Below are 13,792 nucleotides of genomic sequence, written 5' to 3'. Positions count from 1 at the left end.
CCCAAATTCACTGATTTCTTTCTTGTGCCAGTTCAAATCTACTCTTGAGCCCCTCTAGTGAATTTTTCATTTTTCAGTTATTGTCTTTTCAACTCCAGAATTTCTATTTGATGTTTTTTTTAAATAGTGTCTACCTTTTTACTGATAGCTTCTACTTGGTGAGATATCACTTTCATGTATTAATTATTTGGACATAGTTTACTTTAGTTCTTTGAACACATTTATAATAGACAATTTAAAGTCCTTGTCGAGGCAGGCAACCATGGGGAACGTACTGGCTGCTAGCTCGCCGCCCGCAGGGCCGCCGCCGCCGCCTGCGCCTCCCCTCGTGGGACTGCCGCCACCTCCGCCCTCTCCTCCCGGCTTCACGTTGCCGCCACTCGGGGGCGGCCTGGGCGCTGGAGCTGGCACAGGTCGAGGTTCCGAACGGACCCCCGGGACTGCGGCTGCCAGCTCTGGAGGGACCGGGGACGATGGGGCCTGCGGCTGCCTGCCCAACCCGGGCACGTTCGAGGAGTGCCACCGGAAGTGCAAGGAGCTGTTTCCTATTCAGATGGAAGGTGTCAAGCTCACAGTCAACAAAGGGTTGAGTAATCATTTCCAGGTGAACCACACAGTAGCCCTCAGCACAACTGGGGAGTCCAACTACCACTTCGGGGTCACGTATGTGGGGACGAAGTAGCTGAGTCCCACAGAGGCATTCCCCGTGCTGGTGGGTGACATGGACAATAGTGGCAGCCTCAATGCTCAGGTCATTCATCAGCTGGGCCCTGGCCTCAGGTCCAAGATGGCCATCCAGACCCAGCAGTCGAAGTTTGTGAACTGGCAGGTGGATGGGGAGTACCGGGGTTCCGACTTCACAGCAGCCGTCACTTTGGGGAACCCAGACGTTCTGGTGGGTTCAGGAATCCTCGTGGCCCACTACCTCCAGAGCATCACGCCGTGTCTGGCCCTGGGCGGAGAGCTGGTCTACCACCGGCGGCCCGGAGAGGAGGGCACTGTCATGTCACTAGCTGGGAAGTATACATTGAACAACTGGTTGGCGACAGTAACACTGGGCCAGGCGGGCATGCATGCAACGTACTACCACAAAGCCAGTGACCAGCTGCAGGTGGGTGTGGAGTTCGAGGCCAGCACAAGGATGCAGGACACAAGTGTCTCCTTCGGGTACCAGCTGGACCTGCCCAAGGCCAACCTCCTCTTCAAAGGCTCTGTGGACAGCAACTGGATCGTGGGCGCCACGCTGGAGAAGAAGCTCCCGCCACTGCCCCTGACGCTGGCCCTCGGGGCCTTCCTGAATCACCGAAAGAACAAGTTCCAGTGCGGCTTCGGCCTCACCATTGGCTGAGCCCCCGTAGGCCCTGCCTTCCTCGCCCTTTCTCCTTCTGATCCCACCTCCCCCTCCCCCTGCCACGGAGGGGAGACCTGAGCCCCCCTCCCCCTCCCTTCCCTCCCTCCTCGGGGGTCAGGGGGCAGCGGAAAGGAGGGGACCCAGCACCCCAGCAGCTGAGGGGGGATTCTCCGAAGGACGGGCACGGCAGGATGTGGAGGACAAGGGGCCGCGTGCCCAGTGGGCTTGGGGTCCAGGAAGCGATTCTGGAGTCGAGGGGCCTACAGGATTCTGAGCACCAGGGGCAGAGGCGGTCAGACAACCTCAGGGAGGTGTTGGGGTGTCCCCGTCCCCCGAAATGGCCAAATGGGCCCAGCCCCAAGGGGGCAGCAAGGAGAGGTGCGTCCCCAGTCACCCTGCCCGTGCCCGCTTTCCCATCCACCCCTCAGTATAAATCATGTTTATAAGTTATGGAAGAACTGGGACATTTTACAAAAAAAAATAAAAAATAACAAAAAATATACATAGAAAAAAGAAAAAAAAAAATAAAGTCCTTGTCGAGTATTATTAAACCTAGCGTCTGGGCCCTTTCAAGGACAGTCTCTATGGACTACAGTTTCCCTGTGTAAAGACCACAGTTTCCTATTTCTTTGCACATCTCATCAGTTCTTACTGAAAACTGGTATTTCAGACAATACACTGGGGCCACCCTGCAGTTCAGACTGTCCCCTTCCCCAGGGACTGCTGTTGCTACTGTTACTTGTTCAGGACTTTCCTGGAACATCTGTAATTCCCCATAGTTTACAGCCAGCGTAAATCACTGCTCAGTTAGCTCAGGGATTTCTTTAAATGTGTTGACTAGTGAGTGTCCTGGATGCCGCCAGGACTTGTGGACATGTTGAGGCGCACCTTCAGCCCTCAGGCAGGTACCCTCCGCCTTCAGCTCTCTCTGTGCAGGACTCAGGACTAAACCTCGTGAGAGGCCAGGGCCCCGTGAGCAGCCCTGCCTTGCGCGCCTTCAAGATCCACAGGAGTCTGTCAGTAACAAAGACACTGGGTGGGCTCCTCCCGGCCAGCTCTGCAAATGGGCTCTCCAGAGAGCCAGAGGCCAGTCAGTCACACTGCTCTGAGGAGAGGACTCCTGAGGGACCCCAGATCCAATCTGGGACTTCCAAGAGCTGCAAGGCCACGGCCATGGCTGTAAGATGTGGCTCTCAGCGACCCAGGTCATGGCAGAGGAGAATCACAAGAAGTCAAGTTGAAGGTTCAGCAGTTTTTCTTGAATAAATCGTCCTGAGATTATGTCAATGTTTAGTTTATTTGCAGAGTTCCAACACAGTTGATTTTGACCATTTTTACCAGCGTTTTCACTGCTTTTACAGACAAGTGGATTTACAAGGTCCTCACTCTACCATCCTTTTGAAAGGCATTTCTGCTGCACAATTCCAGCCACTATGAGTAAACAGTGCTTTCCTACTCACGCCCCTGGCAGTTCTGACTCCTGGATCCCAATATCCACCCTGCCTTTCCACTCCTCCTGCCTTGATGCCTGCCATCTCCTCCACACCAGAGCAATCAACCTAACTGGCTTCCCTGCCTCAAACTTCATCTAAAATCACCCTCTGCATTCAAAATTACTATTCTACTAATAAAAGGTAAATTGTAAAGCATCATTCTGCTGTTTAAGACACGTCAACGGCCCCCACCCCACAGAGGAGGTATGCGCGGACCAGCTCCAGCGGCTGCCACGCTGAGTGCTCCCATCGCGTCCCCCGCCTGCAGGCACGGCTCATTCCGGGACCCCCACAATCCCCGCTGTGTCCCGCTGCCACTCACGCCCCTCTGTGGCGCTCCTCCCGCTTCCTGCACCCTGCAGCTCAGAAAGGCCGCCCGAGCGTGACCCGCTCCACCACGCCTGGCCACCCTCTCCTGACCATCGCCGGCCCTCCCTGAGGAGCTGATTACCCTGGTTTTCACTACTCACCTCACACACTCACCACTCTGGCTACAAGGGCTGGGCCCCTCTAGGGGAAAGGCCGCATCTCATCACCCTCAGCGTTTAGCACATGAGGAAGAACAGCCTCTGCACAAGGCCTCTCCCTGTCTCCCACTTCCAGGACCCCAACCTCACCTCCGATCTACCTTCCTCTGGGTGCGCTCCGCGGCAGCCACGCACCCTCCTGCTGTCTCTTCCACACGCGGACGATCGCCCCACAAAGGCCTCATACCTGCTGTCCCCTCCAACAAGGGCATGGCCCAGTGCCTTCCAGCCTGCTCAACTGCTACCTTCAGAGCAAGACCAGCCCTGGCCACCTGGCCTGAAGTGGAGAACCCACAGCCCCGTGTCCCCCACCACCTCCTCACCCTCACGTTTCCCTCTTGTTCGTCCTGTCTTCAGACGTATGACACAACTTTTTATTTTGTTTCCACCCACCAGAATGTAAGCTCCACAGGAGTGGGCAGTTCTGCGTTTTTCAGTCACGGCTATATCCCCGGGTGCCCAGCAGGTGCCTGGTGAGGAATGCACACGCCGCTGCATGTGCCCCATGACCGCAGCAGCTATCCTGCACTCGCAATGGTCCCCAGGGCTTTCAAGCGAGTGAGCTAGGAAACAAGTAACGTCACTGATCCCCGGAAGGGCCACCGGAGCAGGTGACGCTCTCACCTCCAGTGGGGAGTTCTCCCCCAAGGCTTCCCGGTCCCTGAGCCCGTCCTATTGGGGCCTGGTCCACTCTCCTCCAGGACACTCAGAACCTTCACTGCCGCCAGCACGTCCCATCTCAGCTAGAACACCTCCCACCTCCCACTCAGGCCTCCTCTGAGGCGAGACCTTCACGTACAGGGGGACCTGTCACTCGCCTGACTCTTCAGCAGCCTCCCACACGAAACCTCAGAGAGCGCAGACAGCCTGCAGGGAAGGGCCCGCCCTCTACGCTCCGGCGCCTAGGGCTCCCAGGTCCTGGAGCAGGGCCACATCGGTGACTCAGCCCAGCCTGCTCCCTCCAGACCCAGCTCACGTGCTGTGTCCTCAGAGAGGCCCTCTGTGAACACCCTACCTGACGCACGCTCCCTTCCGTGCTCCACCACGATGGCATATATTCTAAAAATATTTCTAGTTTCAAAAGTTTGAGCTCAGGGTTAAAAGTAACTCTTTGAGAAGTTAGGAATCCAAACTCTCCTGACTGATTCATTATCAGCGATTACAGAATCCACTGACATCTCCACAAAGACAGACTTCCATTTACCAAGTTCCATCACCAGCAAGAAACTGCCTCGATACCACAGGTCACACCTGTGAGACAGATCCTCCCAAGACCCTGTCGCCCTGCCCTGACCTCTGGGGCCCGGAGCACTGTGAACCAAGCCCCAGGAAGCAGCTGTTCTGTGAACAGAGAACAAGCCCACCCACTTGCTGCTCGAGTCAGAAGTAAAGTAAGAGCCACAGAATCCTAGGTTCTCTCAGAAATTCTACTAGAAACTCATGTCAAACATGTCTAGTGAGAACCACCCACCCAAACTTAAGTTCACAATAAAAGGTATTATCACTCCACTTAGGAATCAAAGGTAAGAGTACATAAAGCCACATTATTCTTTCCCAACACCTTCCCTCAGGGAGCAATTAATCCATGGCATAAATAATGGCCATTAAGGTGATGAAGGTCCACATCATGTGTGTGTGTGTGTATGCGCACGTGTGTGTAATATATGAAGGTCTGCATGGGTGTGTGTGTGCGTGCGTGTGTGTAATATATGAAGGTCTGCATGGATGTGTGTGTGTGTGTGTGTGTGTGTAATACACGAAGGTCGGCATGGTGTGTGTGTGTGTCTGTGTGTGTGTAATACACAAAATTAGTCCAAAGCTTATTTAAAAGGAGAAAATTATGATGAGAGTGGATACCACCACAATTCTGGACGCTGGAAAGAGACCATGGTTATGGACTCAGTCTAACAGAGCAAGCTGGACTCCAGCCGCCCGCAGGAGGAAGGACCAGTGAGAATCCAGTCTTCGTCAGAGAGCTTGACAGGCTCAGGACCGGAAGGTGCCTCGGGGTGGGGGCCCTGGGGGCCGGGGTGGAAGATTCGCAGGGAGCAGCAGCCGCGCCCCCAGCCCGGCCCCCCTAAATCCCAGCAAAAGACAACAGGCTACCCCCCACAAAAGCAGGAGCACAGAGCTGCAGGCCTGGTGACACCACCACGCGCTGGAGGGAGGCTGAGGAAAGCACAGCTGAGTGACAGACCCCAGAGCAGTGAGACGCCCCCACCCAGAACAACCAGCCGCAACCGGCTCCCCAGGCCCGCCCGCCTGCCGAGCAGGAAGGGAGCCAGAACTTCTCTGACCAAGACAGAGAAGACGACTGACACGACTTCCCTCATGAGAGAGAGACCCTCACCCCTCACCCCTCACCCCTCGGCCCACAGTGGGGCCTCTGCCGGAGCCCTACCCGTGATGGCCAGACACTGACCACGAGGCATCCCGGACCATCTCACAGCACAAGCCAGAGACGGACAGACACAAACCTACAGAAAAAGAATTCAGACCAAATGGGCAACGCAGAGGAGGAAACCCCAAAACAGTAGATATTCTCACACAAATAGAAGAAAATACACCTTCAAGAACCAGATGCCAGCAACAAAGCAGCACTCCGACAAGAAAAAAGCCCTCGAGGGGAAGGGAAGGGTCAACCAGGAGTCTGGGGTTAATGTGCACACACTGCTATACATAAAGTGGATAACTAAGAAGGGAGGGGTCAACCAGGAGCCTGGGGTTAACGTGTGCACACACTGCTATATATACATAAAGTGGACAACTAAGAAGGGGTCAACCAGGAGTCTGGGGTTAACGTGTACACACTGCTATACATAACGTGGACAACTAAGAAGGGAAGGGTCAACCAGGAGTCTGGGATTAATGTGCACACACTGCTATACATAAAGTGGACAACTAAGAAGGACCTACTGCACAGCCCAGCAAACTCGACTCAATGTTTTGTAATGACTGATAAGGGAAAAGAATCCTTAAAAAATAGATATACGTGTATGTATAACTGAATCACTGTGCTATACACCTGAAACTAACACAACATTGTAAATCAACTATACTTCAATTTAAAAAAGAGAGAAAGCCCTCAAAATGTGCAGGAAAGGGAACTCTCGTCCACTGTTGATGGGAAAGGAAACTGGTGCAGCACCCATGGAAAACAGTTACTACATGATCTGGCAAGCCCAGTCCTGGACACACACCCAGAAAAAACTCCAATTCAAAAAGATACATGCACCCCAATGTCCACAGCAGCGTTATGTGCAACAGCCAAGACATGGAAGCAACCTAAGTATTCACTGACAGATGACTAGATAAAGAATATATACATTCTTTATGAATATGGCATGGAACTGAAGTGAAGTGAAAGTCGCTCAGTCGTGTCCGACTCTTTGTGACCACATGGACTATACAGTCCATGGAATTCTCCAAGCCAGAATACTGGAGTGGGGGGCCTTTCCCTTCTCCAGGGGATCTTCCCAACCCAGGGATCGAATCCAGGTCTCCCGCATTGCAGGCGGATCTTTACCAGCTGAGCCAGCAGGGAAGCCCTGAGTATGGTATATTCACATACATATATATAGATACACACACACACGCATGCGTAAGGTACATTCTTTATGAATATGCTGTATAAGTATGTATATACATACACACATACTACTCAGCCATAAAAAGAATGAGCTAATGCCATTTGCAGCAACATGAATAGACTGAGATTATCATACTAAGTGAAGTCAAACAGAAAAAGAAAAATATCATATGATATCACTTATATGTGGAATCTAAAATAATACAAATGAACTTATTTATAAAACAAAAACAGAACTTCTTTGGTGGTACACTGGGTAAGAATCTGCCTGCCAAAGCAGAGAACAAGAGTTCAATCTCTGGTCCAGGAAGACTCCAGATGCTGCGGAGCAGCTAAGCCCACACCACAGGTGCTGAGCCCGCGCCACGGGCGGCAAGCCGCGACTCCTGAGCCCGCACGGCGGTCTGCGAGCCCGGCCCCTGAGCCGCGACTCCTGAGCCCGCACGGCGGTCTGCGAGCCCGGCCCCTGAGCCGCGACCCCTGAGCCCGCGCGGCGGTCTGCGAGCCCGGCCCCTGAGCCGCGACCCCTGAGCCCGCGCCGCGGTCTGCGAGCCCGGCCCCTGAGCCGCGACCCCTGAGCCCGCGCCGCGGTCTGCGAGCCCGGCCCCTGAGCCCCGACCCCTGAGCCCGCGCCGCGGTCTGCGAGCCCGGCCCCTGAGCCCCGACCCCTGAGCCCGCGCGGCGGTCTGCGAGCCCGGCCCCTGAGCCGCGACCCCTGAGCCCGCGCCGCGGTCTGCGAGCCCGGCCCCTGAGCCCCGACCCCTGAGCCCGCGCCGCGGTCTGCGAGCCCCGACTGCTGAGCCTGTGCACCAAGAGCCTGTGCTCCTCAAGCAGAGAAGCCACTGCAGTGAGAGCTGCGTGCAGCAACAAAGGCCCCGCAGAGCCAAGAACAAATAAAATAAACAAATGCTTTCTGAGGAGTCAAACCATTATCATTCTCAGCTAAGAATAATATTTTCATACTGTAATTAAACGCTATAGATGAATTAAATTGAAAACCATAGCAACCTAGATGCCCATCAGCAGACGAATGGATAAGGAAGCTATGGTACATATACACAATGGAATATTACTCAGCCATTAAAAAGAATACATTTGAATCAGTTCTAATAAGATGGATGAAACTGGAGCCCATTATACAGAGTGAAGTAAGCCAGAAAGATAAACACAAATACAGTATACTAATGCATATATATGGAATTTTAAAAGATGATAATGATAACCCTATATGCAGGACAGAAAAAGAGACACAGATGTATAGAACAAACTTTGGGACTCTGTGGGAGAAGGCGAGGGTGGGATGATCTGAGAGAACAGCATTGAAACATGTATACTATCAAGTGTGAAACAAATCGCCAGCCCAGGTTGGATGCATGAGACAAGTGATCAGGGCTGGTGCACTGGGAAGATTCAGAGGGATGGGATGGGGAAGGAGGTCGGGGGGGGGGGGGGGGGATCAGGATGGGGAACACATGTAAATCCATGGCTGATTCATGTCAATGCATGGCAAAAACCACTACAATATTGTAAAGTAATTAGCCTCCAACTAATAAAATAAATGGGAAAAAAAAAAAAAAAAACTGTGACACATCAGAGCATGGGAAGAGGAAAGCTTAGGTAAGTTAATTCCTCATCTTCCACAGTAAGAAGTCAATAAATAATGGCTAAATGGAGAAAAACACCCATGACTGATATGCAATTTAGCATATAATTTAGAATAAGTAATCACATTTTTTAAGTAAATATCAGAAGAGATGGCTGTGAAATGAAAATAATTGACTTAAGTTTAGGAATGAGGGAATGGGGTGAGGTCAACTATTTTATAATTTAACAGGATGGCAACCCACTCCAGTATGCTTGCCTGGAGAATTCCGTGGACAGAGGAACCTGGTGGGCTACGGTCCATGGGGTCAATAAGAGTCAAGACACAAATGAGTGACTAACCCTTTCGTAAACTATATCCTTGATTTTGTTTTTCATTTCTTTAAACATTTATTTAGGGACAAGTAACTAGCAAAAATTAATATAATTGGGAAGATCTGCCCAAATACCTACTATGACACTACTCCCTCCCCGCCATACAGGATGAATGACCCCCACAACCCTAACTGTGGCGCCTTAGAAGATCTGGTCCCCCAGAGTCGCCACTCCAACAGTCACACTCCCCACGCTCCACAGCAGGGACCCCCATCCTCGAAGCTCTAGTGGGCAACTAGATCAGGCGAGCAAATTCTGAGCCCCACTGCCCTGCCCAGGCACTACGACCCACTCTCTGCCCCTCTCGGCCCTCACCCCATCCCAGCCAGTCCCCACCCATCAGGTAAACCGCGCCTGACCCGCCTCCTCCATCGGAGCACTTGCTGGCAAAACAGCTCCCCTTCTGCCCCTGCCTGTCATTCCTGGTCTACCTCCCCACCCCCTAGCGGTCCTCACCTTTCTCACCTGGCCCAGAGGCTCCTAACTGTCTTCCCTCCTGTCTCCCCAAAGCCAAGTCCTTCCTCTGTTCACCTGCCCTGGCTCAGCTACAAGATCCCGCCACGCACCCCCACCCTCCTCCGGCTCTGAAGAGCAGGCACAGCGGCCTCCCCACCCACCCACCAGCATTCCAAGGAACCTGACCCCCAGCCTCCCGACCCACACCGCAAGCCCCTTCTATTTTCCCCTACGTTCCCCTCAACACAGTATGTGTGCACACGTGTTCTGTCACTAAATCATGTCTGACTCTGCGACCCCAGGGACTGTAGCCCACCAGGCTCCTCTGTCCATGGGATTTCCCAGGCAAGAAGAGTGGAGTGGACCATTTTCTTCTCCAGGAGATCTTCCTGACCCAGGGATCAAACTCCTGTGTCTCCTGCATTGGCAGGTGAATTCTTTACCACTGAGCCACCTGGGAAGCCCCAACACTGAATACAATGCAGTGTATTTTAAACGTACTTATTTTATGTCTACCTCACTGGGATATAAGCCACACGAGGGCACTCTTGGTCGGTTTTTCTGTTCAATGTATGAAATATGCACCCAGGAATTTGCTGAACAAATGAATTAATCTTAAAAAAGCACTCTTGACCCAATCGTGATAGGCAGAATGCCCCCAAAGACACTCACACCCCAATCCTAGGACCCCATGAGTCTACGGATGTCCTCCTAAACCTGAGGAGCCCCGGGAGACCTGAGGGAGCGGTCAGGGAGACCCAGGTCTGGAGATGGACTGGCTGGGGGGCACGGGGAGGAGAGCAGGAGAAGAAAGGTGGGCGGTCTCCAGGAGGGACTGAGGCTCTGGGAGACGCAGGCCGAGCACCTGCTGCCAGGCTGTGCCCGCTTGGCACAGCTGTGCCCGCTTCCAATCAAAAAGGGCACGCCCACGTCAGAGCAGCCTTCAGGGTCTCCACCTCCTCCCTCCCCTCTCTGCTGCAAAGCTAGGCGGAGACTCCCGTTTCCCAGTTGTTCTGGAAACCGCCCATCAGGCCCCCTGCCCAGTCCTCTCCTGTGACCCCCTGGCCAGCCCTCCTGCCTGGCCCAGGTTGCCTGACGGCTGCAGCACATCTGGAGGCTCTGGCCATCCTCCTGGAGAGTTGGCTCAGCAACGCGCTGCAGAGGAGAGGTCTGGAGCCCCAGTCGCTTGGGTCTGGGTCCTCAGGGACCATTTCAGGAGCAGTGCCTGGGCCTCCTTTGCCTCCGCTCCTCTCTCCATAAAACAGGGAGCACCTCAGTACCTGCTGTGAAGTATCACCGTGAAGATCAGCTGTGTAAACAGAGGTAAAGCTTCTGTGACAATCGCCACTCCTTCCATCAGCTTCCAGCTCAGATTTGAGTCTCGTGGTTTAACATGCCACCTACACACAACGCCGCCGTCCGCTCACCTCCGAATTCCAGCCTTGGGATCCAAACACACACTCAACATCTCTCCCAAACCTACTGCCATAAACAGGGTCAGGATCTACCTTCCCACTTCAGGCAATAAAAACCTGAACAAAATATAGGAAACAACAGTTTTCAGACACTGGACAACAGACTATGGAAGACAGCAGTCACTGAGAGGATACCTCTCAGGTGACTGAGTGAAGAGAAGCCTCACCACTTCCCTGGGGAGGAGAGACCCAAACAGAGCTCCCTGAAGTGTGGGGCAGGCACAGGAGGCCAGGTGCATTCCTGTGAGAGCAGACACACAGAATAACGCGGAAATCAGTTCTGTCTACTCTCACAGAATTTAAGTCTCTGAAAGAACAGGGACTGTGTCCCTTCGGTTACGCACTGAATCCCCGATGCCTAGGATAATGCCCAGCACGCAATGGGCACCAACAGATTTCTCAAATGAACGAATGAATGGAACAATTATGTCAAAAAATACAGTCCAGAAAAACAAAGAAATAAATTTTTAAATACACACCTTTAAAACACCCTTCACTCTTGGAGTTGTATCAAAACTGTTACAAAACAAGAATGTAATATGAAAAACAGTATCTTCTTGATTACTTACACAGCAGATTTACGTCAGATCTACAGTAAACGCTGCATCGGAGAGCACACATCAGACAAACATCAGCCCCAACAGAACAGCACCTCGTGTCCCTCTGTGACCAGCTTTCCCAAGACAGTCTGGGAGGCTGTGGACACAGGACCTACAACCCATCCACGGAAGGCAGCCTCAGAAAGGCCAGGCCTCGGGAACTGGACTCAGCAGCACAGACCTGCCGGCCCTCCAGGCCTGCTCCACCCCCGAGCCAGGGAGACCGGGGAGCTGCTCCAGACGAGGACGACTCAGGCCGCAGGTGAGCGGTGAGAGCCAAAGTCTGGACGGGGAACTGACTGACCGGAAGCCGTGTGCTAGAGCCCCTGAGGCTGTGAGGGGTGCGTCCAGGGCAGGGGCCTGCGGAAGGCGCCCTGCAGATGCATTAGAGCCTCCATCCACCACAGGCCGCGGTGCAACCGAGCACCCGCCGCATCACCGGAGGCTCCGCTCTCGCAGGCACAGCGAGGGTCAGAAGAAGGTTCTGGTCGGGTAGCACCATACAAGACACACCCCCCTCACAGTAACCGGCCAGAAAAAGCTATTTTTCAATAGCAATAAATGCAATCCAAAAGTATTCCACAATATTCATTTTATTGCTCTATTTTTCCCACTGTGCTTTAAAAGACTATTCAGTATCAATGCAGTCCCCTTTTTCAGTGCTGTTTAAACTGCAACACAAACACGTAATTGCCCTCCCAACCCCACCACAGGAAGGAAGGACAGCCTTAGGAAAAGCAGAGCAGGATCCCCACACAGCGCCTGACCCCACCTTAAGGAGCTCAAGGTGCTCTAGGTACACTGAACACCTAATCCTCACAACACCCTTCTGCTGCCATCAGAAGGGACTTTAAAGGGGAAAAAAAGACACTGCAGTGCAAAACAGAAGCCAAGCAACCCAATTTGGATTTGGTCTTCACACTTTTAAGCAATCCTGCAGATGAGGGCAGGTGGAAAGGATCACACAAAGGAAACACCTCAAATACAAGGACGGGTGAACACAAAACCCCTTCAAGTTTCACAGAGTGAGGGAGGGGGTAGATGTTTTACTTTCCTTTTTTTTTTTTTTTTTGCCTATGCTGTATGACTTGCAGGATCTGAGTTCCCGGACCAGGGATGTAACCCAGGCCATCGGCGGTGACAGCACCAAGCTCTTTCTATCCACTGGACTGCTAGGGGATTCCCTCACTGGGTTTAAATTTGAGGAAAAATGAAGACTCCCAGCTGTCTTGGGCCACAATTTGCAAAAGTGAGAAAGAAAAAGGGACAGAATCAGGATCCGACTCCAAACACTGGCCAGACGCCCCTGCCTTAATGAGCAGGTCCAATCCTCAGCCAGCCACTCCCCCTGCCCAGGGCCAGGAGTGAGCTGGGGAAGAGGGGTCGGCCTCTCTTTCTGGAGCACAGGCCGGTGCGGGCACCTCACTGCCCTCCTTAAACCTGGAGCACCCCACTCACACAGCTGCCGAAGGCAGACCGCTGGCCCAGCCCACACCGTGCGCTCCCACCTGCGGCTCCCCCAGCAGCCCGAGCCCCCACCCTCGAGCGCACGGCAGGGTTGCCCAGCAGGGACTGCACCCCAAGGGCACGCTGCGCGGGCGAGGCCGAGCCTGCCTCTTCCCTTTCTGGCACCGCACGTTGGCCCCACACCCACGTCGGCCTCCGAGGCACTGCTTTAAGTCGGGCGCTTCCTCCCGACAGGTTCTCTATTCCACGCATCCTGGCATCCCTCACAGCCCTCCCTCCACACACTGGGAGGGACCTCAGCACACAGCCCCAGCTCCCCACCACAAGCGAACACCCACTGCAAGCCAGCCTGAAATTCTCCTCCTAGGCAAGCGACTCGCATTGCTTTCCATGACATCTCACCCGTGTCAATTTTCATCCCAAAGTCATGAAGACTCTGAAGAAGGCCAACGCCAGCATCAGTGAGCCCAGTTTTGTGGTCTGACGCCTCAGACATCCTGTGACCTAGTGAAAACTGCTCATTTTTTCTTCTAATGAGTATCTCTCAATTCGTTTGGTAAGCTGATGGATCCCTTTCCTCCATGCTGCACCCATGGGAGCTGACAGAAGCCACGGGCTCTCTAACTCCCCCTGTGGGGTCCACCAAGCCCAGTGCCGACCAGAGGGAGGGACGCATTGCTGCACACGCTCCCTTCATTTCCTCACAAAGAGCAGGGTAGGGAGCGAGGACCAGACAGGCTTCGAGGGAAAAAGATGCTCCACAGGGCCTCAGGCAAACACGCGGTGCTCCCAGGCAGACTCGCACTCCCTGCTTTGGGTGCCAAGCATCTGTGACCCTCTATTACTCCCTCTGCCCCC

General features: G+C 53.5%; 2 protein-coding genes across 5 annotated transcripts in view; one reads left to right on the top strand and one right to left on the bottom strand.

The window, feature by feature from the left end:
• The window catches only part of AP2A2 (adaptor related protein complex 2 subunit alpha 2), a 69,583-nt gene that overhangs the window by 49,128 nt on the left and 6,663 nt on the right, over window positions 1-13,792 (bottom strand). The window lies entirely within an intron of this gene.
• Window positions 241-1,761, top strand: LOC133069542 (mitochondrial import receptor subunit TOM40 homolog). The gene is given in 1 exon segment (XM_061161174.1): window positions 241-1,761. A coding segment is annotated over 1 exon segment (1,086 nt). The 5' UTR covers window positions 241-262; the 3' UTR covers window positions 1,349-1,761.

The sequence above is a fragment of the Dama dama genome, chromosome 2, assembly GCF_033118175.1.
Source record: "Dama dama isolate Ldn47 chromosome 2, ASM3311817v1, whole genome shotgun sequence".
Classification (NCBI taxonomy): Eukaryota; Metazoa; Chordata; class Mammalia; order Artiodactyla; family Cervidae; genus Dama; species Dama dama.
Note: the sequence above shows the minus strand (reverse complement) of the source record. Positions and strands in the feature narration are given on the sequence as shown.